This window comes from Fusarium redolens (assembly GCF_020744475.1).
Source record: "Fusarium redolens strain MPI-CAGE-AT-0023 chromosome Unknown BKA55scaffold_10, whole genome shotgun sequence".
NCBI lineage: Eukaryota > Fungi > Ascomycota > Sordariomycetes > Hypocreales > Nectriaceae > Fusarium > Fusarium redolens.
In genome coordinates this window covers 1,097,350-1,121,959 of record NW_025763673.1, presented here as the reverse complement: position 1 = coordinate 1,121,959, position 24,610 = coordinate 1,097,350, and the positions used below count along the sequence as shown (strand labels likewise).

Genomic DNA, 24,610 nt, shown 5'->3' with positions numbered 1-24,610 from the left:
TCAGTGACGCCTGGGTGTGTATGGGTAGCATCAAGGCCCCTGAAATGCGCGGCCTGGATTGAAGAGGCGACCCAGAGAGGGCACCAATGAGCGGTTGGTTTGCCGGCTAAGACCCTTAAGTTTCCGGAACACATGTCTTTATACATCCCGAAATGTCAAAGGGTGCGTGCCGCCTGCAGATCTGAGTTTTAAGTCAATAACTGGTGGGTTATCATAGTGGGGGCTCAACGCTCCATGCCTCGCTAGAATACAACCCCCATCTCCATACTTTGATTGGACAGGAGTCCTCGGAGCGAATCTGGTCGTTGTGATTGGCCACTGGAAACTGGAAAGCAAGATGAGGCGAGGGCTATGACTCGCGATGACGCGCCGCGTCTTAACTCAATCTGCAAACCTCGAGCGTCCGCACCCGGAATATGAGGAAGAGAATGAGATAGTTCGTCTGGGCAGCTGCGTTGGCCAATCAAACCATTACGGAGGCTCCGTAAGCCCAGGCTTAAGGCTTATTGCCGATCAGGTGGTGCCCGAGACATAAGTCTCATTGGTTTAAGCAAGCCATCTCATCAACGGGCTTCCGAGTGCTGGGGTTCCCCAATTGAATACTTTGAGCCGGTCAGCGGCAAATAATTCGAATGCCTGCAACGAAAAGGATGACGGGTCTGATTGGATATGCCGCTGATACGGGATGATTTAAAATTGGGGTCTTCAGAGCTGCCAGTCCAAAATGAGACAAACCCTCGGCCTCGGCCCATTTTAATTGCTATTACAAGTACCCTTCAACGTGTGGTTAAATCTCAAGCGGGTAACTGCTCTATTGTTAGACCAATTTTAGAGACAACTAATAATGCTTATCGAAGGAGGGTTCTTCCTTTCAAATCTTATACTAAACGCATTTGCCAACGCGGCGAAAAAGCATGCATACTAAGGTACCTGCTGTTTTGAGGTTTCTCACTGGAGGCTTACCGCAGTCGAAGAGGTTTATCCCTGCACCCTCCCTCGTCGCGCCAGCCCGCCGATTCTCCTTCCCTATCGTTTCCACTTTGAAAATCTATCAAATATTTGATAAAAAAACACCTTCACCCGATCCCACAAGATCCTACAGTTTCAGACAACCGGCAAAGGGAACCAGTGGCCTCTTAATTTGCCATTACAACTACCAATTCTTCCTAAGATCAAGATGGCCTTTTTTACGCCCGACGGTATCTGCCCAGCCGATCTCTATCAATTCTCGGACCAGGTGGGAGAGGTGGATAGCTACAACATCAAGCAGCTTTCCGCAGCGATCCTAGAGAAAGAAGAATTACTCCTAGACTCACGACAGCACGGGGATAGCGCAGACATCAACCCTCAAAGAGATCCTAGTGTTAATCTACGCACCGCATCGCATAAGCCGAAGAAGCGGTTAACGAAGAAGATGGCTTATAAGAAGCCGTCTTCCTCAGAAGCATTGAAACAGCCACGCGAGAACCATAACTTGGCTGAGAAGCGATACCGGAGCCGGCTGAAGAACCATTTCGAAAGTCTACTCGCTGTTTTACCAGTACCACCGTCTAAAGATAGTAATGACGACGGTAACTGCGACCATCGCTTTAGTAGAGCTGAAGTGCTAGTCTTTGCGCGAGAGCACATCGTGGCGCTCGAGGAAGGCTTTGAGGCGATGTCTAAGGAGCGGGACCGGCTACTGAGGGGTATCGCTCTAATGCACGAATTCCCACATCAATAGTGAAGAGTCACTAGCTGGCCAAGAGCTACCGTATATCTATTGCCTTGTAATATTTCTATAATGTTTCTATAATTATTTTCGGCTCTAAATCTTGTTATGCTCGGCTAACCGATGTATCCTCCCTAGGCGGTATTCATTTAGTCATAGTGATAGAACCATGATAGAGATGGCAGCTGTCCTCCCCGGTTTCAGTGGCCTCCTACGGCTTACCTGTCGTAATATGAAGACGCCATGGGTGATTCTGTGTTTGTAAATTTCAGTCGCAAACGTCTCTACTATTAATCCTCAAAAATCCGGCCCCCTCCTGCCAGCCTGTTCCTCCCGACAAAAAGAGAGGAAAAGGTCCGGCGACGAGAAGAGGTTATCCAAGAAGATGTGATAATAATATCATTGTCTGAAGTACACCGAGGCACAATTTTACCGACGTATTAACAGCTCGTTATGGAGATTCCATCTGTGTCAGGCTTCGATTTTATGTGGTCAAAGACAGCAAAACATATCCCTTTGAGCGGTACAGCCCTTCAGGAGGTCACTCGCCCCACTTTGCTTGGTCATAAGATTAGTACGTGCGGGGTACCAGAAGTTCGTAAGATATTTGCCAAGTCTGTAAGGTAGCTCTTTGTAACAATCAAAACTGCTGGGACTTTTACCATCATACAAATTAGTATTAGGGAGAAGTACCGTTAGTTTTATTCAATTTGATTGGTCCTACACCCCTGTCGTGACCCCGCTGAAGGGCTGTACCGCTCAAAGGGATATGTAAAGACTTAAAAAGCAGGAAAGTTTAGATTCAATTCTAGTACAATTGATTTGGGTCTGTAGGACTAGACAGGGTTGGCGGGGGATTTTAAGCCAATCAGCAACGCGGCCCAACTCTAAACGATATTACTCCAAAATGCCAGCCGCGTAACCCACTTTATATGGGCGATTTGACTCAAATCGCCTGCGAATAATACCAAGGGTTTATCAAGACACAATTTCGACAAGCTTATCCACTAGTAAGTATATTCACGCTGTCTTTCAGTACCCAAATCTCAGCGCAATTGGAATGGCAAAATAGAAGGCAGTAGCAAATGAGAAGAACTTGCGGCTGTCGCTAATCAGACAACTGTCTCTATGCTTTTATTCGTACAGTTCCAGACAGATCCTTAAGCATGCAGATGCGATTGTAGGTCCTCGGTTTCCGATTCATCACCAAGATTAACAATGTAGCGCTGTGCTTGACTAGAAATATACTTTTAGATGAGATGACAATCGCAGTCTGTGTGCTGCATGAGCCGCATCTTGAGGTCGGTATAATTGGAGAGTGAGATCTGCCACGCAACCTGACAGATCACGCTTGACCTCCTCCATGTCGTGTTCGTCAATTTCGAGGTGATTGGCGTATTCTCTCTTCTTGACGCGGAACTTGTAAGAAGCAACGTGCTTGCGCCTTTGTATCCTCTTGGTTATTTTACTGTCGGGATGATCCTTGGGAGATGCGGTGCTGGGCTTTTGACAAACCGCCACGGGAGAGCTTTTGATACATGGCCATTATCTTCCGCGGCTTGCTTTTACTTAGACTTGGGTTTGGCCATGGATCTTGTCTCTAGTTACTTGCTTCTTATAGAAGAAGGTTTTGACTGCTTGCGAGTCGTCTGTGGCTTGGGCTCCGCAGCTCTCTTTCGACTATAGCCATTCAGTTGAGTCGAGACGGATCGACGACGGCTAACTGCTATCGCAGGAGAGCTCTCCCTGCCACAGTTGGCGAAGGATTTGGACTATGCGTTGAAGCTCTTTATTTCTAACTGAATGACTGAAGTTAGTCTGTTTTATACTCCTTAGATCGGATTGCATTCGTCAGCTATTACGAAGTTTTCCTCGCGATCTGTTTCATCCAAGTGTTAATCCTTCTTGGTCATACAGCCCGTGTGTCAGAGCGGCCTTAGTGAGACGATGTGACACTTCCTGGTTTTAGACTGAGAGGGCGAGGAGAATGAAGGCCGTACGATGCGAGGGGAGAGGTTGTTCTAGCTGTCGTCGATCGAAGGGGTTGGCGATATAGTGTACACCTTGTGTACCACCTGGAAGACACTTGCCTGTTGCCCACCATTTGCCCGTTGGGGAGAGGAGGTCGACGAGCTGATTTGTGTTGCTTAGGTCGTTTTCGATGGTGTATATATTTGCAAGCCTGGGGTCAACCATGGTGCATGGTGGATATTCAGCTTCTAGGCAAGATATGTTAGAGCATAGCTTCTCGGCCAGAGTATCAAGATGAAGATTTGATCTTACCCATTGTAACGTTATTGATAAATGCCAACTCTCGTGTTAGCGGCTTGCTAATATGGGAGAGCTCAGTGTCTATCCCGCTGTTAGTGAAGTTGTACCAAACTACACAAGACGTAGGATAGCACTCCTGATTAATAAAATAGTGGCTACAGTCAATAAGGGATACTTAAAATGGAGAGACGAAGAGGCTAAGAGAGATCACAAGTTCTATGTGCAGTAGTCAGTATAGTTGGAACGTGGTAGAAAGCCAATATTATATGTTAGATGGTGGAAGCAGAAGTCACGACGACGAAATAGTGTATGTAGACAAGTAGGCTGCGGCCAGTAGAACGATTTACTTTGGGGCCGTGGCTATCTTTCGAGAGATTGCTGGGATGACGTGTGTGTGCCCAATGTGTGTATTGTGTGCACATGTATGTGTATGTAAGCATCGATGTCTCGTTGCTCTCCCTCGCCCTTGCGTTTATGCGCAAACTAGACCCGTAAGACACGCTTCCCCACAGTGGACCTCCCATGCAACCACCCCCCACAGGAGGCAAAACTAGCCCTTGACTGACTACCGCACCGAGGGGCGGCTTTTAGGGAGAAAAGCAGGCCTAGAATTGGGTTAGGGTGGTAGAAAAAGGGAAAAGGGGACTACGGAGATCGTGCGTCGGTAGCTGTGATTGGCCTGAAATGACGGGGTTCGCTCCAGATGGCGGTGATTGGTGGAACTGGTTCAGAACGAAGGGCACAAGACGCGCCACACACACCCGCTCCCTTACAAAATATCCCTAGTAGTTCAATCATTGATTATCGCCACACATGAACTCCGATAAATGCTCTCAGCATGATCTAATGCAGTTCCTTAGGGATTGTCTTGCGTAGTCATGACGACCCTCTTCCCGCCCCCGCATCGTCCCGCTCCCCCACTCCATCGAAATCTCCACCCACCCCTCATTTCTACCCGTGATCTATTTTGGAAAGTGGGTTTAACTGAGCATTAATACAAAATATCAAGTAGCCTGCTTTTGCTCTTTTTCACGTAGAGTGGGGTATTGATTTCTTTGCCCTCCTAAATCTCCATCACATCGTCCTTCGATTCCCTTCTCGCCCACATAACCTACCGTACTGCTCCGGGACTGATGACAGGCCCCCATCACATCCTCCCATACTCTGACCTCCTCTAGCTTACCTGACCCTTACTACCTATACCACCCTCATCCTCTGGCATATTCTATGGCTCGAATGCCTCTTCTTTTACCTCTACCTCTTACACACACTCACTTCTTTCTGTTTTTTGTTTATTACTCTATTCTCTGCCTGAGGTCTCGTCGCCCACACTCCTCGCTTGCTCTCAAGATCCAAACGGTTTCCAATCTTTGTCGCACACTCTAGTTTATCTTACTCGCGCTTCAACAGTCCAGCCATATCCTAGGGCCACTCTTCCCTCTAGGTACCTGTTTGGCGACTCTGGAAACACACTACCCCAACGTCCGAAAACATCCGGTCTTCAGCCCATGATCGCGAGCGTTTAAACACACATTTCTTCCTGGCCGGCCGCATCGCATTGACCTCTCCGTGTCGACAAAGGCATACTGCTACTGATCCTCCGGCCTAAAACACACCACCGATCCACTACGCTGACTGCAACCTGGCAATACTGCTGTCGCAGGGTGGCGTAGGTTCATCTAGCCGATATGTTTCGTCAAAGGTAAGCGAAAACGCACCCCCTATGAATCGCGCATTGGGCGAAACTCCTGATAAGCGCCTTATTACCGACTAGGGTTACAAATTTGCCAACAACCGCTATAGAACAAGCTCCCAAAAACCAGGGTATGATCTTCTCGCCAACTTCCGACAACAATTCCCAGAAGTTGCCGTGGTCAGATCCTCGACCGCAGCGCCGGGTATCTTACAGACTATTGCTGGCGAGAAGCCAATTCTACCCGCTGCTCCGTTACCCGATAGGTATGTTCATAGACCCGGTTTCTAGCCTTGTGGCCTTTCTTCCTTTCTGTCTTTTGCTAGCGATTCTTAGAATACTCGGTTGCTTCATTCATCGTACGGTTGCAGCATCACTGAACTCAGCTAATTCTTGTGTCTCACACAAAGATCGCAAGGTCTCGGTCAGGATGCCTTCCGCAACCAGGACCCGACTCCACGGGCTACCGACGAGCCTTGGAGATTCACACCTTCTCTATTAGACCCTAACTCTATGTCCTTTGCCAGCTTTGCCAATGCACCTCCTGGTTACTACACACCTACTCCGAGTAGTACTAACACACTTTTTCACCCACAAGCGGGCAACGTGCAAACCCCGACCATGGGTCTCGGCATGGGTCTCGGCACGCCGCTTTCTATGCCCAACTCAGGAGACGTGGTGCAATCCGTACCTGGCCCTGCAGTTGTTGAGATGGCCGGATTCCAACCTTTGCCAGCTCATCCGTTTCACCATTTCAACCCCTTCATCCAGGCCCCCCTTCCGCAGCAGTCCTTTGCGCCATCCACCTTTGTTCACCAGGACACCGGCTATGAGGCTATGGACTCGGAACCCTCTGAAGAGCGAATGTCCTCGATTGGCGCAACTCTCCAGAAGTTGGGTCCCATGATGGGACTTCAGACTCGCCAATTCCCCCGCACGCACATGGCACATCAACTGCCTCCTGCCGAGAAATTCCGATTCCATTGCACCCTGAACGCACCCACAGCCATGATTAAGCAGTCAGACGAGATCCCTGTCACTTATCTTAATAAAGGACACGCCTATTCTCTGTGTGTCGCTGATACCAACTCGACCTTGCTAGTTGCTCCAGGCACCAGATATCGCACATTTGTCCGCGTTTAATTCGAAGACGAACAACAGCGGCAACGGCCCGGCGTTTGTTGGGGGCTTTGGAAAGATGGGAGGGGAACTAACGAGGCGCATCAACGAGGTGGGAAATTACAGGCAGTCGAATTTGTCGAAGCCGGGCAGCCAGCGGAGGGAGACGGCAAGCGAACCTGTGTGGAGCTAGAGACGTCCTCCTTTGACGGTTTCTCTGTTATCTGGACCCCCGGTATCAACGGCTCCGCGGAGGTCAACATTGCGGTCCGCTTCAACTTTTTATCGACCGATTTTAGCCGTTCCAATGGCGTGAAGGGTATTCCAGTCCGGCTATGCGCGAAGACGAACCCGGTCCCTTGCGATTCGTCACGGCCCGCTGCCGACGCCAATCCAGAGACGTGCTTCTGCAAGGTGATGCTTTTCCGTGACCACGGTGCGGAGCGCAAACTTTCCAACGACGTGGCTCACGTTAACAAGTCAATCGACAAACTCAAGCAGCAAATCGCTCAGGCGGAAAGCGGACTCAAGGATTTCGGCAAGCGAAAACGTTCAAGTGGTGCAGCCAGGATCATTGAAGCACAAAGGCCTGGTAAGGTACAAGAACATAAGCGCACGTAGTTCATGTCATCGGCCAGCTCTGCCGGGGGAGGTGGCGGTGGAAGGCCGTCTATGGAAGAAGACCAGCACTTTAAGCTACAGACTCTCCAGTACATGTTTACCAGACCGCGGCCTGTCAGTATTCTATATCTAAGAGGCGAAGAACTTGACGACCCCGATCTCCACCCCGTCTCGCTTCCGGGAGACGTATCGCCGCTGACCAAGCCGGAGGGCCAGGATGGTTCCAACTGGCAGGCCAGGAGCGGCCACAGCTCTGTCACAGGATCGATGATTTACCCCTCACCCAGTTCGCTATCGCTGATATCGCAAACTTCTGGTATTGGCTCCGGAGGCCAGCGGCAGGGCTTTGACTCCATTGGCCCAAGTAACACGTCGCGCAAGGGATCCGAAGCACCCACGAAAGTCAGCAAGATAGAAGACGACGGCAGTCTCAACGGATGGATTGAGGCGCTCGGCGTTGACGCATCTTATCGTCCTCCCCTGGAACCCGCACCAAAACCTGTCGCATGCCTCTATATTCTACGGCGCACCCAGGGTTCGACAAGCAAGCCAGATTATCATCGGGCCATCTATCTGATGCAACGCTCGCTCAAAGAGCTGAACAACAAGATTGCGGCCAAGTGGGATCTCGACCCCTCCAAGATCCTCCGTCCCATCCACTCCATTCAGAACAGTTTGGATGTTGAGATGGATGATGATGATATCCAGGAGTTGAGAGAAGGCCAAGACATGGTTCTTGTGATTGAGGAGGTTGCCGGCAAGCCCGCAGATGTGAAGCAGGAGTGGGGAATGGCGGTTGATCCCATGAATGACTTGACTGAGCCACCAGCGAACCAACAGGTGGGCGGCTACGTCCTCCGACTTGCGTTCTAAACGTCTCGTCTTTTCTTTATCCCTCTTCTCACATTTATTCTTCCTCCTCCTCCTCCTCCTCCTCCTCCTCCTCCTCCTCCTCCTCCTCCTCCTCCTCCTCCTCCTCCTCCTCCTCCTCCTCCTCTTCTTCTTCTTCTTCTTCTCTTATACTCCCCCTTTTGCGACACGTAGCAGACGACGAACCTGAACTCTCTCAGGTTGAACTTCCGTGACACGCTCTACTAAGGGATTTGGGATTTGCTGGCTGCAAGGGGCGTTGACGATTTAACTTTTCGCGAAAGCAAATATACCACTGGTTTTCTTGTTAACGTGCATAATAAGCATGAGCACCAATAATTCTAACCCTCCTCAATTGAAATCACCAGAAAAGCACAACGGACTGTGAAATCAATTGAAATTAATCGCTAAAATCTTCTTCGGATATTGCAATAACTATCTGACATGTTCTTGCATTATGTCCTGTCTTTCCGCATCCTCCACAGCGCCTTTCCCTTGGTCGTGCCGATCCTCCTTGACCTCCACTTGTTGACGATGCGCCCTCTACCCGCCCATCTACATTCATATGATCAATTACCTCCCTTGCTTCCCTTACTGTCAGCACTCCTCCTTTTTGAAGTCTGGTTCTTTTTGCTCTCCGCCGCCGGCTTAGTGTCTCATTCGCCTTTTGAAGGTCACGGACCTGAGCTCTCAATAAGGCATTCTCATGAATTATTGCCTTTGTTCCCTTAGAGAGACACTTTAATGCTTCCAGAATTGACTCTGGAGAGCTACTTTGGTGTCTTCTAATTCGTCTATTGAGGTATTCAGACTGAGATTGGGCTTCAAGCACCGTCTTGGGCGTCTTTGAAACCCATGGGGTAGAAGGGCTGGCTTCCTCCTCAACCGGCGTTGGCGTCCGTAGCTGCACATCAAGCTTCGAAACCACACTTTCTGGGTCGAATGGAACAAGCCCAGCCCCTTTGAAAGCTGCCTTGATGTTTCTTTCCGTCATAGTGGCCTGAAATGCGGCGTAAAAGGCGGGAAAGAATTCGGTCTTGGAAACGTGGGTTATGGAGCATCGGATCAGATGCTCGATTTCTCGACCATAAGCCTTCTTGAGCACCCCAAAGCACCCAATATCAAGAGGCTGAAGCAGATGAGACGAATGGGGCGGCATACACAGTGTTGTGATCTTGTTTTCCTGGCAATATCTCTCAAAGTCGACAGAGTGGTGACTTTCGTGCCCATCAAGGATTAGAAGACGATAGGGCCCAGTAGATCGATTGGCTGTATACCGATTAAAGTGCTTCAGCCACTCAAGGCCTAGCTCATTATCGGTCCAGCCATTGGGAGATGTTGCAATAGCCCAATCGTCCGGGAGGTTGTTCTCTCGGTACCAGTTGGCGAGGTGATACTGGCCCGCACCAATGATGAACGGCGGGATCGCTCGACCTTCCGCATTGATCCCCTGGATGACAGTAATCCATTCCCGATTTCCAGGCTGCACTGATTTTGGTCTTGTACGTCTTTCTGAGCCTGTGACGACCATTCCACTTGCAATGACGCCCATCATAAAGCCAGTCTCGTCAAAGTTGTAGATATCAGCCAGGTCAATACCATAATTTGCGATTGTGTTCTTTACAAGCCTGAACCAATTTCGAATGACAGTGGGGTCTTCGCATTTGGCTCTCTGGTAGTTATATGTACGAAAATAGCGCGTCTTAAGCTCCTTGTGCCGCTTGATGAAGTTGGAAGCCCAGCGCTTGCCGACCGGTGGCGCGTCGCGGTCGGCGAGCAGTCGGTTGGCCATTTCTTCCACACCACGCAATCGCGGGGGAAATCCTCGCGAATCTAGGTCGAGAATGAACCGAACTATGATCTGTTCCTCTAGATTAGATAGCTTACGTGATTTAGGGATCCAATCGCGTCGAGATTGAATGCCATTGTGCCGGCGACGTAAGGCATAATAGTTGACCTTGTAGAGTCTTGCAGTAGGTTGGAGCTTTAAATTTAGGTCAGTTTGAAGGGCACGAAGTGCCAGAAGCATATCACCCTTGGAATACTGGCGAACATCTTTTTCGTTGTGAATCAATTGATCAAATAAAGAATTGTAAGGTTGAGGGATTTTTGGTGCACATACTTGTTTGGTGCACATGCTTATCATGCACGTTATCATTTTTTTAATTAATTTAGCATAAAAATCATCTGTTGGCTATAGAATGTGTCATGCGTGCTAAGTGAGCTTGTCACAAGGACTTTACTGAATCCATCGATCGTCATCAAGATGACTGACAAAACTTGACAGACCAATGTGAAAATACATAGCTCTGTAAGACAACCATATTGCCCTCATTCAAATCACACTCGTTGCTTATCAGCGACGGTGGCGCGACTTGGAGCGATGGGAAATGCCACCAGCAGCAACCTGTGCAGAGGCAAAGTCGACACCTTTTTGTCTTATGTTCTGCCTGGCAGTTCCTCGATGCTTCTGACCTATCCAGCCGTCAACGAGTGCGGCACCCAATGCAGCAGTAGCAACTTTGGCACCCTTGGCACCCAGCCAGGGCGCGGGATCATCTTGGGACTTTATTGCAGCCTGGACACCAGCGGTAAATGCCGTACGACAGCCAGACTGGACATAAGGGTTCTGCCACCAGTTCATCTTTGCTTTTGTACTGGCAGGCATGGAGCTTCGACGCGACTTGTCAGCTCTGGGCCTTTGTGTAGTTGGCGGGCGGCCACGAGAAGGAGAGCGGCCTCCTCGATCCCGCCCGTGGTCTCGCTCTTGGGAGCGGGCTCGCTGGCGACGGCCATCACCATAATTGTCATCGTCAAAATCAGAATAATATGTAGCGCGACCTCGTTGCCGCGGCTCCGGCGATGAATCCTGTGCTGCACTGCGATGGTGAGAAGGCGGGTCGCCGTGAAGATCGCGAAGTTTGGGCTTTTTTTCATGAGGGTCGTCGGGGTAATCGGGATAGTTCCGAGAAGATTTACGACCATAGGGACCCCGATTATAGGGGTCCCTCGAGCGGGGAACTTGACTGGACATGCCAGCCATGCGTGGATTTTCATTATAATCCTCTACCATTCGAGGACGCTCGTATGCATCAGCTTTGCGGGAACGATGTTCGGGTTGTGGCTTGCGCCCGGTGCGAGTTTCACTGTCTAACGATGGAGCTCGACCTGACCGTGGTGATTTGGATTTGCGGCGACGAGAGCCTACGTGTAGATCGATAGGCGGTGCGCTTAGGCTCTTTCTTCGGCGATCTGGTCCCCCGCTTCGTCCGCGACGATCTGGTTCATGTCGGCGTTGATACGACTCAAATTGACGAGGGTCATTGTACGGGTCTTTAGGATAACGAGATTGGTCAGGAAGTGGGCGCCGCCTCTCTGACTTGTGGCATCGAGGCGGGGGCAGACTCAGTGAATGAAGACGGGGATGCCCACGACTCTGGGGAGGAAATGCGTCGTGATCGCCGTACGGATCGTAAGGGTCGCGGTTGTAACTTAATTCGTCATCAAACTTCGCCTGACACGGACGCCTTTGGGAGCGCTGTTGTGTCATAGAGAGAGTGTGTGTGTAATGGGTGATAGGTGATGGGCGATGAGGCGGACACGACTGAGGGTAATAAAGGTTGGTTGGTATCTGGCCAGGTATACTGATAGGTAATCTGGATAGGTAGGTAGGGTTTGGTCTTAAGAATCGTTTGCTTTCACAGATAAGATAAAAGAGGAGGAGCTAGGTCATGAGTGCGTTGGCTTTAGAATCAACAGTAGCAGGAGGATTGAATTAGAAAGCAAGCTAGAGTAGAGTGGCTAGTAGTCTCAGTGATCGACAAAAGGTAAGGGACGAGGCAAAGTCCGAGGGGAAATAAAAGGATGAAATATGAAGAAGTCTTTATGTATTTGAGTCCTAAGACAGGGAAGGGGGTGGGCAAATTCGTAACACATGGTAAAGTAAGCTATGGTTGTGTCAAGTGAAGAGAGTGGCAAGTAAAATGGGAGCCAAGATGCAAAAATCATCATAAACTAAAGGAGACCTTCTAGTCATGGCTTTCAACCGGGCCTCAAGCAACCTACTTCATTAACTTGGAGCAAGAGCGAGCTGACATCGTTGGGAGTGGAAAAGGTTTGATTCTGAGTAAGGACTCTTTCTACCTACAAAGTGCGGTACAGCACAGTAGTGTGTCTTCTTTGAGGGTGTTTTGCTCATTGTGGCGGGGTTACCATTCAGCGCATGACGTCAGGGCCACAAGACCCTGCGTCGTAACATCGAGCCTCCGCTCATGATGATGATGTTGACCGATAATAAACGTCATTCTATATTCACCAAATGCGCTTTGACGCCATGTTTCTCCCATCTATCGTCTAAGAGGCCTCCCTTCCATAATGATCCGAGGAACGTTTTCTCTTCTGACTGACTCACACTGTCTCAAGTGTTTGGGACCGACCTCGTGCCGCAGGGACATTGACGCCCCGTAAAGTGGAACTGATCCGTTTGCATCTGTTGGCAGGGACTCACCAGGTCCAGAACCACCAGTCAACCATAAGTTATTAAGTGACATAACTTACCATGTTAACTAGATAAAAGTTGATGTATGATGAACCGCTGAATCAAATCTGTCCATTTCATCAGTGTCGTATGAGCTTTCCGTTTATGGCCGGAAACCAACAGGGTGGTCAACCAGGCTACTTCGGACATTCGATGTATTGTTCTACCCCCACGGGTGAAATCTAAACCGAACTTGTACAAATCAGTGCCGCCTTGTGAGATGGTCTCTAGAACTAAGAAACGGGGGACGGAGCGGGACATCAAGATGATTCGAGACACTTATCGTCTGGCAGTCTAAGATAACACACTAGTATCGGAGCTTTCGTTGCGGAACTGTCCGATAACGCTGCTTGCTTGCCTGCATGTCCATTCTTGTTTAATTACAAAAGTTGCGAGCGCGATAACTAGGTAACATACTCCACAAGCGAGCGTCACAAACAAGGGGAGTGTTATAAAAATCCCTCTATCTCTCTTCTCTTCAATTAATCAATTAATTCTCAACCACCAAAGATGTCGCGGTTAAACAATAAGGCAAATATTCTTCTTGCGCTTCGTGCGCTTCAAAATAACCCAAAAATACATATCCGACGTGCCGCCTCCATATACCAAGTCTGTTACCAAAAGCTCGGTCGTCGCCAGAAGGGCATACAGTCTTAACGCAATACCTTCCCTAAGTCACGCAAGCTATGAAATCTTTTGGAACAGAACACTATTCAGTTCGTCCCCAATTTTTCCATGTTCTCAAGGTTTCAATCAGTATAGTCGGTGTTAAATTTTCTCTTATTATGGCTTTCCAATCAGTGTTGTTGGATCACGCAGGGATGCTGAGTGCAATTGACAACAGACAGTTGTTATTAGCTCCTTGCAGTCGAAGGACCTTTGAGGCCTTACATCTTCGACTGATTCCTTCTAGGACTTGAGTCCTAGAGTCCTGGATGACAGTCCTACAATCTGGGTTTTAGGATATCAAAGTTTAACTTAACTTTAATCCTGAACCTTGATCCTGAAGTTGAGGGCTTGAAAACTCTGGCAGTGAACATGGCCTTGACATTCCGGAACGTGGTCATGACGAGGATTATTGCCCTTCTTCGTCAATAGGTTCAGGGATGTGATTCTGGGGACGATTCCGAAGATGGCACGCCTCGCCGCAATCGTCGAAGAGTATCCAGGTCCCTCATCGCAGTACACCAGTCAGCGCCCAGCGCCCTCACCAAAGGCGCTCGACAAGACGTACTACACAATTACCGGAAGACCGTCAAAGATCATCATGCGCGATGGAGCACCCCACACCATCACAGACGACGTCGGTACCTCCCGAAGCACACGCACTCCTCGCTCAGTTCGAAGAATGGCCTTTGCAGGGCACTTCGTTGAAGCGCATTACTGAAGGTAGCATAACAACGTTCCAGTTGCAGTTTGAATGGACCCCTTATCCAGGGCAGCAATGTGCCGCCGGCAGACGGCGTTCTCAGCGCCGAAGATCTCATACGGCTTCGCTTCCAGAAACAAGATCATCTGGTGGCAAGTGGACAGCAGAGGAGGATGCTGGGCTGAGCTAGACGAGGCGCCCTAAGATAACAATCCAACACCCGCTTCACAGCCAAAAAGAACTTTTCGAAGGCGAAGAAAAAAGAAAGACGGTCACATTGCATTTGAGGCTCCTCAAGGTGGCATTAATAGCTCTGAGGCCGGCGCTCTTTCGTTATCTGACGTAGCTAGCCCCGTCACGGAGTAGGTGGGAGTGTTCTAACTCATATTGCCGAAACGTTTATGGCTTAGCCAGTCCTTAATAGTTTAAGTGGTTGGCATGATCCGTCATTTACATACAGGACAGGTGTCGTGGCGCCCGAAGAACCATTCACCGAAGCAAGTTGAGTGAAAGACGTGGCCGCATTGTAAATGACGGATTATGTCATCCTCCAGCGTTGGCCCCAAACAGATTGTACTGAGAAGTAGTCAGAAAATCGGATTGACGTGGTAATAGACTTGTGTGCTTACCAGGCATTAAAACCGGATACGATGTCCGCCACATGATTCGTTTCGGCCTTCCCCTGCCTGTAAGCTCGTACAAGGGCAGTTTGGTCTAGTATCGCCGGCTCAAAAATATCGCCGCTGATCAACTCAGACCTACTGCCGGGTCTTAAGAGCCAAGAGGTTGATGCACCTCAGTATATTACTACAGAGATTATGAGGTTGGAGGACAAACAGCACATGAAATGCTAGTGCTAGTGCTAGGGTGAAGATGGCGAGGATGATGGCTGCAAATGGCAAGTCCGTGGCTGGAGGCGAGTGATCACCAGCCTGGTCGGACGTGACTGTAGGATTAACGACTATCATGGTGAAGAGGGCTAGGCCGATTGTATGAGAAGATCAAATTCTACATGCAATAATCTAATAGGGTGTTCATTTAGACAGATTATATAACGTGCATTATAAGCGAATGTCGCACTCCACAACGCCAACGTGACCACGGGTAATCAACCTCGTTTCTCTTTACAACTTAAGATGACCCAGAAAAATGATGAAAGTCAAATAATGTCAGCCCTCGGGGCTTTAAAAAACGACGCAAATCTTAGCGCCCGAGCAGCCGCCATGATCTACTCCGTGGATCCCAGGAAGCTTCAATGACGCGAACGTGGCATGCCATCTAGACGCGATATTGCGGCCAATTCAGGAAGCTCACGGATCCAGAAGAGAGAGACATTGTGCAATATGTTCTTGACTTGGATTCGCGATCATTTCCTCCCCGTCTTCATGATGTGGAAGATATGGCTAATAAACTGCTCGCTGACCGCGACGCGCCTCCCGTCGGCAAGCGCTGGGCTTCTAACTTTATCAAGCGGCAACCAGAGCTAAAGACGCGTCGTTTTCGGAGATATGACTATAAATGAGCCAAATGCGAAGATCCAGAGGTTATTCGGGGCTGGCTCGCGCTCGTGGAGAATACAATTGCCAAATATGGCATTGACGCGTCAGACATCTACAACTTTGATGAGACTGGCTTTATAATGGGCGTTATCTTAACAGGTATGGTTGTTACAAGTGCAGAAAAAAATTCCAACGCAAAATTGGCCCAGCATGGAAACCGGGAATGGGTTACGGTGATCCAGGGCGTCAGTTCAGAGGGTTGGTGCGTGCCACCGTTCGTTGTTGTTGCGGGCAAAAATCACCTCTCGAACTGGTATCAAGATAGCCCGCTTCCGCAAGATTGGGTCATCGCCACGACCGATAACGGTTGGACAACAAACGAAATTGGCATAGAATGGATAAAACATTTCGACAAGCACTCCAAGTCGCGAATTACGGGTGATTATCGCCTCCTCATCCTAGATCGTCATGAAAGTCACCACTCGGCAGACTTTGAGGTTTACTGCAAGGAAAACAAGATCATAACTCTCTGTATGCCTGCTCACTCATCCCATATACTTCAGCCTCTCGATGTTGGATGTTTTAGTCCGCTCAAGCAAGCATTCGGTCGACAAATCGAGAAGAAGATGAGGGCGGGTACAAGCCATATCAGCAAGGAGGACTTCTTTCCCGCATTTTACGCAGCATTCCAAGAATCTATGACAGAGAAAAACATCCGGGGAGGCTTCCGAGGGGCAGGTCTTGCGCCTTTGAACCCGGAAAGCGTGATTTCTAAGCTTGATGTGAAGCTACAGACGCCGACACCAATTGTAGGGGTCGACGAGTTGCCGGTACCTTGCGAATCGAAGATGCCAAACAATCCGATTGAGGCGACTTCACAATCAGACTTTATTAAGAATCGAATCTCTATATATCAAGGAAGCTTTCCAACATCTATTTTGGATGCTGTAGATCAATTTGCTAAAGGAGCACGGGGAATTATGCATCAGATCGCCCTGTTGAAGTCGGAAGTGCAGATCCTTCGAGAGGAGAATGAGACACTTAGCCGGCGTCAAAATGTCAAGAAGAAACGTTTGAGGCAAGGAGGAAGACTAACGCTCCGTCAGGGTCAAGATATGCAGGGCCAAAATGATGTTGATGTGCAGCTACAAGAAGAAAGTCGCGGAAATGGGCGTCGCAAGCGGAAGGCAAGGACAGAACAACGACGATGTGGTGTCTGCGGCAGGGCAGGACATAACGCAAGAAGTTGCCAGATAGAAGTAGCAGTGTCTTAAGAATTACACCATAGTAAATTTGAGTCGATTGATGATGTTTTGGTTCATTTTGCAGGGTAGGGAATCATGAGGGTGCGACTCGGTGCGACATTCGCTTGTCTGTGACACTCGCTTATCCAGCGCTCATCATATGTCAATCAAATCAACTTTGGCCCCGAAGTTGATTTGATTGACAGCCCTCGAGCTCAAAGTTGATTTGATTGATTTGATTGATACCCTTTTCAATTCCGTGAGTGGAGACCCCTACCCGAAGTCATCCCCCTCGTGTACACCAACACTCAGCTACCCACCCAACTACCTAACCTTACTCCACCCTGCCTGACCCAGTTCTTGAGGCATTGAACATGTTCCAATGTATCTGCGCCCATCGAGAGCCTCTGAGAAGTCAATGTCAGCTTCGCTAGGCTGAATTGTCTCTCACAATCGCTCGCCATCGCTGGAATAGCAAAGACATCCAGGGCAAAGCTGCTCAGTGAAGGAAACGAGGCCCTGTGGTCTCTCCACCATTCAATAGCATCCTGTGTATCCTGTGGCTCGAGACGGAGATACTTTTCGAGCTCGCCGACACTGCCACCCGTCGCAAACGCTTTCTTTGTTTTGCTATTGATCCACTGAGTGTACTGATCATCCTCTTGACCCATCGTCCTTGGCGCTGCGTCGTACTTCGTTGTTTCTCGCACAGTCCCTGGTTCGCGTCGTACCAACGGGTGAAGCAATCCTTGATTCCAGCCTTGGCATCACGAACCCAAGCGAGTTGCTCCTCAGACACCCAAGTCGCCTCTAACCAGCTGATCCCGAACCTCGGGTGAAGAATGATTGCTGCCGCAAACAAGGGAGATTCTCCGAGCTTGTCATAATACTCATTCAGCTTCTTCCACCCGTTGTTGATTGATGCCCGGATGTAGGCTCGATGGTCCGCTGGTAATGTGCTCTTTTGCGACGCCTCGGACGCTGATCGTTTCTCCGCCGTAGAATAATCAGCCCGAGAATGCAACGGTAAGGAAGATCCTACGAATCTCGGAGGTTGACTCTGCTGTGGTAGCGCGTAAACCTCATCCTCCTCAAAGCGGGCAGGGAGACGGCGAACGCGGCTTGGCCGACCGTTGGACTCTCGGAAATTTGCTGACGCCGTTGCAATCCGCTCCGCAGCATTTACTTGAGTTTCTCCCATCGTCTCCTCCGTAACCTCACTATAGATCCTCAAAATGCTCCAACAGATATTCCATTCCTCTCAGCACCTCCCACAGGCGTCCATGGCTGTCACCTTTACCCCAGCCTTGCGTCCGCATCGTCTGAAGGTATATGGGTTTGAGAATCTCGTTGACTTCGCCAAGAACCCGCCAGTCTTCGCTGGACAATATGTCCTCCGCCGGGATCCGTCTTGCCCCGTCTTCCTCTTCTTGAGTTGCAAAGATAAATGCTCTGATATCTGTCTGCTTTCGCAAAGCCCTCTCAATCATCATGTAAGTGGAGCTCCACCGCGTTTCGTTGCTCATGACAACCTCGAGCTCGGCCGTGGATTCCTCGCAGAGCCAGTATTCCTCGTGATCCTGCTCCCGGGCAACTCGCTTGAACTGTTCACTCCGCTGCGGCGATGAACGGATAAACTTGACAATGTTGCGGAGCTTCCCAATAGGTCCCTTCGTGCGCCAATGATCCGGGTCCTGCTCAACAAGACCGCGCATGCCGTTGATGTCAGACTCCAGCTCGAATGACTCGGCGTCTTTGCCAAAGAGAAAGGCACGGGCGACGAGATTGAGCGTGTGCCCATAGCATCGCATCCGGCGGGCTTTGATATCAACAGGTCTCATCGATGGATCGAGCCGCTGGTACATATAGTACAGGCAAGTATCATTTGCCGTCATGTTATCAGAGATGGCACAGCCAATGCGCCCCTCAACCTCCCATTCGTGGACGATGTCGATCAGAGAACCGGCGAGGTTCTCGCCGCTATAAGCACCAAATTGACGACGCAGAGCCAGCAGACGGGATTGCTGATGACCCAGTTGATCGATAAAGTGCGCAAATACAGTCATGATTGCAAAGCGATTCGGTGACGTCTAGAGATCGAAGCTAATGTGCACCGCTGTCAAGGCGTTGCGGAGCTCTGCTTTGATGGTATCCCGCTTCGCTTCAAAGAGTCGATGTATCTCTCTAGTGACAGGACTACCACTCCAGGCCATCTGGAGTTCTAAATCACTGTCGAAATGGTTGAAGATCTTCCGAAGGAAGCTGTGCTCGAAGACGGTGAATGGCACATCGCTATCAATGACGAAGCCGACGCTTAGTTCTTGGATGGCTTTTATTTTCGCCCTTGGTATGGCGCTCTGTTCAAGCCGGCGCCTTTTCGGTGTTGCACCAGAATAAATATCAATGACACCTTCATCACCAGGGCTTGACTCGCCAGACTGGCTAGCTGGGGTGATCCGGTGAGCTCTACGCAGGTCTGTCAGCTGCGGGATATCGTGTCAATGAGATTGAACGGGATAAGCACAGACTTTCGAAGATGGTCCGATGCGGAAGACGTGGCTTGCACCGAAAAGAACTCCGCTGCGCCTTTCATGTCACATCGATTGCAGCACCAGACGTGACCTATCGGTAGATCCTGATAGTTCAGCTCGACTAGGAAGGTCCCGTGCTAATCCAGCTCTTCCTGCCCTTTGCACCTTTTCGAGCTAACAATCCTCCTGGACGAAGCAACGGTTCTTCCAGGTAATCTTGGGCAGGTTCTCAATGGTCGGGTTGGGAGGTAAAGCTCCAACGGCTGCTTCTTCCAACTGCTTGGCGACCGTTTTAGGCTGAGACAATCGTGAGAAGACGGAAGAAGGAGGTGTAGGGCAAGGTGTCAATATTGTTGGCGGAAAGCCAGCTGGCGACGGGGAGAGTGGCGAGTTCGACATCCTACTGGTGAAATGGAATAAAAACCTCGTGTAGAAGGGATTATTTTGATGGCGCGACATGGTTGGAAAACGCGTTCCACATTGCATACGCGCGGTGGGGTCATGCGTTAGATCACGATAGCAGATACTTAGCTTTGCCGCTGATCCCCCCGCTATTTAAGAGTGGACTTCCATCTGCGACTATCTAGTGTAGGGTAGTGGCTCGGGAAGATCTGAATTTTCCCTCGAGATTAGACGATCATATGACGCATATGTAATATGTCAATTATTTCAACTTTAGAAATGTGTGATTTGATTTGATTGAAAGGAAGAATTCGACGATTTGATTGATTTGATTGATTTGACATATGATGAGCGCTGGGAGTGGCCGATCTGCCTAACAACAACTTGATACTAATATAGTTTGCAGGGTAAAGCGTGTCACCTCACGATTGAGGAAAGGCGGTCAATAGGCGGACGGGTACCCGTCCTTCTAAAATGGGACGGGTCCCGTCCTAATTGCCATATTCGGTCTAGCTCTCTCCGCTATCGGATTGCCTCTGCCGTATTATTTCAAGTGGTTTTGCTTGAGGTCCCATTAACCAGCTATTTCAACAAACCACTAGCTTGAGGTGAAATAGCCACGACATATCTGAGTTCCAAACTTACTCCAAATTCTACTAGAGCTAGAGCTGTATCACAATACAGCTTTCTTCCTCTTCCACGGCAGAGTACAAGGCTTCTTGTTTATCGATATCCTGCTAGGCTATTTCCCAAAGCTCACCGATGCCTCTTCTGCTTGTGAACAGTCGCCCGTTCTCGGTCTCTCGAGCTACTTATGCTTCGATGCAATCAGGCTCTGCTTTGTCCCAGTTTGAATAAGCCACCTTCTATTATTTAGTCTATTCTCTTAGGCTCATTGAGGTTGCGCAGCACCTCCCCATCTGCTTATAATCAAGACACCAGCTGTAGATTGCTTTTGGATATGCTAAAGGCAGGCCCATTGCTTTTCCATACTGGCGGTTACCTAGTGAGGTTCCCGGTGGCTGGGCCTTATACCAATCATCTCTTGACGTGACGTATCTCTGGTGGATTGCTCGTGGATCATCGTACCTCAGCCGCGTTGTTGAATCTGGAACTGGATCTTGCAAGTGTAAGGGTGATGATACTGACGGCAGAGACCCAAACAACTCAACGTAATCAACTCGTTGATCAACTCGTTGATCAACGGCCAACTCAACCAACTCAATGGAGGACTTTATTAGTAAGCTGCCCAACTCAATATTACCTTGAAATTGATGGATCTCGTTGATTTCGTTGATATAAAGTGGGTCTACTAGCCACCGTTAGTGACTGTAACTGCGGATTGGTATAAATCCTAACAGCGACCCGTAACTAAGGCTATGTGTGGCTTGTAAAATCACGTGCCAAAAGTCTGACAACACCAAGCCCGTCTACCCCGCTTCGGTCGGCATCACTAAACAACATCAATTACTTTAATAATAAGAATTATATACTTAATGGCTTCTGAACAACGCGATTTTGGTACCGAAATAAGCGGAAATCGCCAAAGAAATCATGAATTTACTCCTGAGCAAAGAGCAGCTATGGTGGCGGAGGTATATGCCGGCAAATCAATGAGACAAGTTGCAGCCTCCTACTCCACTGATCCCGGGACAGTCTCCCGGACAGTCAAACGGTGGAAAGAACACCACAACAACGTCTCTAGACCACGAAAAGGGCGTCCTAGGAAACTCAGCGCGCTGGAGATTATAAGGATTAACTCATTTATTAAACGGAACCGCTCAATTACTTGGAATGAAGCTTTATTGGAGCTTGGTGTTGAAGTATCAGCCCGGACACTACGTCGTCGGTTAGAGCGATATTGGCGGCGCAAATGGAGGTCAAAGAAGAGGATTAAACTGTCAAAATACGATGCAAAAGCACGGCTACAACATGCGCGTTTTTGGATTCATCGTATCGACGAATATTTGCTAGTAAAATGCCGTTAAAATCCACCCCTTTCAACGCTAACTTTCTCAAAGATCTGCTTTACAGACGAAGTCACGGTCTCGAATGCGCCGAATAATCCTGACGGCTGGGTCTTTCGCCGGCCTGATGAGAAATACCGTACGGACCTAGTTAATGTCCAGCAGCATATTAAACCGACTATTTCCATTATGTTCTGGGGAGCTATCGCTAGAGACAAGCAGTCTTATCTTATTCCTATGACGAGAGATATTACAGCAAATAAGAAGGGATATTCAAGCTGGTCTTATTATAAAGCCCTGACGGAAGGTCTTCTTCCTTTTATCGATGAATTTGAGCAATTTCAGCAAGATAACGCCCGGATTCATATCGCAAAACAGTCAATGGATTGGCTGCTGTTACATGGGATTATTCCCATTAATTGGCCGTCTCATTCGCCTGATTTAAACCCTATTGAACACATCTGGAAAGCTTTGAAAGCCAAGCTTCGTCGGATACACCCTGAATTCATAAGATTGAAGAATAACAAGGCCGATAGAGCCAAGTTGATCAGATGGTGCCAAGAGGCGTGGGCAGCCTTGCCTCCCCACCTGATTTTGAAGCTGACGACTTCGGTGCAAAATCGACTTCGTGCAGTCATTCGGGCACGGGGATGGTATACAAAATATTGAAGCCCTGATTCAGGGCTATTGATTGATATACTTTACGATTAAATTAAATGAATATTCGTATTGCAATTGCTGTTTATGCAGTTGGTGTTGTAATAAGGGTGATTGGAAGTGGGGCTGGTGTTGTCAGACTTTTGTCCTAAAATTTTACGTATGGCAGATCACCTAATTTCCCTGGCCGCCACCTCCTTTTAGCCTCTGTTCTGCCCTCAATTCTGCTTCCAACTTCCACATCGATTTCAACAGCTACACCGATTGCATTGTGTAACTAGTTCAGGATGAGTATTTTGTCAGATTCTGACGCCATCACTGCTGTTGACGATGATGGAAATTTTAGGTCGTCTCCAGCGCCTTCTACAGCTTTCACGCCATTCTCGCCAGCGCGACGTTCTAAGTCCACCTCGCCAGATTCCACTACCAAAGAGCGACAATATGAAGAATCTCTTTGGCGCCATTTCCCCGGGTTCACGTGGTCTCAAAGGGTTAGAGATACTAATTCCTGGGCCTGGGAGTATGGGTACGATATCCAGAAAGGCAACGACAGGAAGTGGGTTTGCAAAATTTGCATCCGCAAGAACACTCTTAAGCCAAAGACCTTCACATCAACGGGCATCCAAAATACCCTAAACCACCTCTATGACGATCACAGGATTTGTGCGCCTGAAGGGAAGACGAAATCAGCCTCGCAGCTAAGAGCAGAGGGCCGGAAGGCCAAGGGACAGTCATCCATCGCCGAGTTGATGAAGCTTGATACCAATAAGCCTAGAGAACAAGCAATTGCGAATGGCTTCATCAAGAACTTCGACAAGAAGCATTTCCAACGACTTCTAATGGAATGGATCGTGGAGGCCAACCTCTCGTTCGAAACGGCAGAACACGACAAGCTCAGGAAGATTTTCGCATATCTGAACCCTTGCGTGAAGCTCTGTGACGCCAATCTTTCCGCAACCTCTATTCGCAGGAAAATCGTGGCATCATACGAACAGCACAAGACGAAGGTTATGGAGGTCCTCCAGAGCTCTCCCGGCCTAATTCACGTCTCTTTTGATGGCTGGAGGTCCGGAAATCGGCACGCGTTATATGGAATTATGTGCTTCTTCCAAGACGAGAAAAACAAGCCCCGCAAAATCGTCCTTGGAGTACCCGAGGTCTCTACCCGCCATTCTGGCACAAATATTGCAGCAGAAGTCCTCGAGATTATCGATTCATATGGTATAAAGAATAAGATCGGGTATTTCACGCTTGATAACGCCGAAAACAACGATTCAGCAATGGCTGTGATCGGAGGAGAGTTGGGCTTCGATGGACGCAAGCGCAGAGGTCGATGCTTTGGCCACATACTCAACCTCTCTGCCAAAGCATTGCTTTTTGGCTCCAATCCAGAGGCATTTGAGAATCAGCTTTCCGGCGCAGCAGCGTTATCTGAAACTGAACACGATCTTTGGAGGAGGAGAGGGCCAGTCGGGAAGCTCCACAACCTCGTTGTTGACATCGACAGATCTGATGTGCTGAGTTACCTTCTTCGAGGTGTTCAGCAGGCTGATATGGACCAATCTATCGATCCGAGAGTTCGAGCGAGGAAGCCTCTGAACATCGTCGTCGATAACGATACCAGATGGCTGTCCCAGCTCTACATGATCCGCCGCGCGATCAAACTCCGTCCTTACCTCGATGTGATGATTCTTAAACACAAACAGGCTTGGGAGCAGGACAATAGGTCGAAAAGGACGGGCCTGATGAGGAGGTCGGCTGTTCAACCGCGAATTTGCCTATCCGAAAATCAGCTTTCAAACAAGGATTGGGACGTCCTCGAACACCTCGCCACGATTCTTGGATTCTACGAGGTCACCGTCAAAACCCTTGAGGGAGACGGTATTCAACGCAAACGGAAGAGAGGGTGGGTCGGCTCGTACGGAAATATCTGGGATGTCATCCAAGGCTTCGAATTCCTAATGGCAAAACTGGAGGAGTACAAAGCATTCGCGGCGGATTATCCTGATCCCGAACACTTCAGGATCAACATCAACCTAGGGTGGCAGAAGCTCAACAATTACTACACAATTCTCGACGAGACACCAATATATTACGTGGCGTTGGCTCTCCACCCTGC

The 24,610-nt window shown here is 49.1% G+C and overlaps 5 protein-coding genes across 5 annotated transcripts; 2 read left to right on the top strand and 3 right to left on the bottom strand.

The window, feature by feature from the left end:
• Positions 1–1,321: 1,321 nt before the first annotated feature.
• Positions 1,322–1,795, top strand: BKA55DRAFT_572108 (uncharacterized protein; the record flags this gene model as incomplete). Its single annotated transcript, XM_046193118.1, has 2 exons — positions 1,322–1,520; positions 1,623–1,795. Coding segments are annotated over 2 exons (300 nt in total), but the record flags the coding sequence as incomplete, so codon positions are not given.
• A 3,875-nt stretch (positions 1,796–5,670) lies between these two features.
• On the top strand, positions 5,671–8,288 carry BKA55DRAFT_664701 (CP2 transcription factor-domain-containing protein; the record flags this gene model as incomplete). The annotated part of the gene is made up of 5 exons (XM_046197712.1): positions 5,671–5,684; positions 5,786–5,941; positions 6,086–6,806; positions 6,837–7,386; positions 7,447–8,288. 5 exons carry the CDS (start codon positions 5,671–5,673, stop codon positions 8,286–8,288), a joined length of 2,283 nt encoding a protein of 760 aa, XP_046048093.1.
• Positions 8,289–10,641: 2,353 nt separating this feature from the next.
• On the bottom strand, positions 10,642–12,483 carry BKA55DRAFT_514356 (uncharacterized protein; the record flags this gene model as incomplete). The annotated part of the gene is made up of 2 exons (XM_046187963.1): positions 10,642–11,823; positions 12,433–12,483. 2 exons carry the CDS (start codon positions 12,481–12,483, stop codon positions 10,642–10,644), a joined length of 1,233 nt encoding a protein of 410 aa, XP_046048092.1.
• A 2,333-nt stretch (positions 12,484–14,816) lies between these two features.
• Positions 14,817–15,188, bottom strand: BKA55DRAFT_646457 (uncharacterized protein; the record flags this gene model as incomplete). Its single annotated transcript, XM_046197211.1, has 2 exons — positions 14,987–15,188; positions 14,817–14,961 (listed from the first exon to the last, which is right to left on the bottom strand). Exons 1-2 carry the CDS (start codon positions 15,157–15,159, stop codon positions 14,817–14,819), a joined length of 318 nt encoding a protein of 105 aa, XP_046048091.1. The 5' UTR covers positions 15,160–15,188.
• Positions 15,189–19,603: 4,415 nt separating this feature from the next.
• Positions 19,604–19,876, bottom strand: BKA55DRAFT_572092 (uncharacterized protein; the record flags this gene model as incomplete). The annotated part of the gene is made up of 1 exon (XM_046193117.1): positions 19,604–19,876. A coding segment is annotated over exon 1 (220 nt), but the record flags the coding sequence as incomplete, so codon positions are not given.
• Between the last annotated feature and the right edge of the window lie 4,734 nt (positions 19,877–24,610).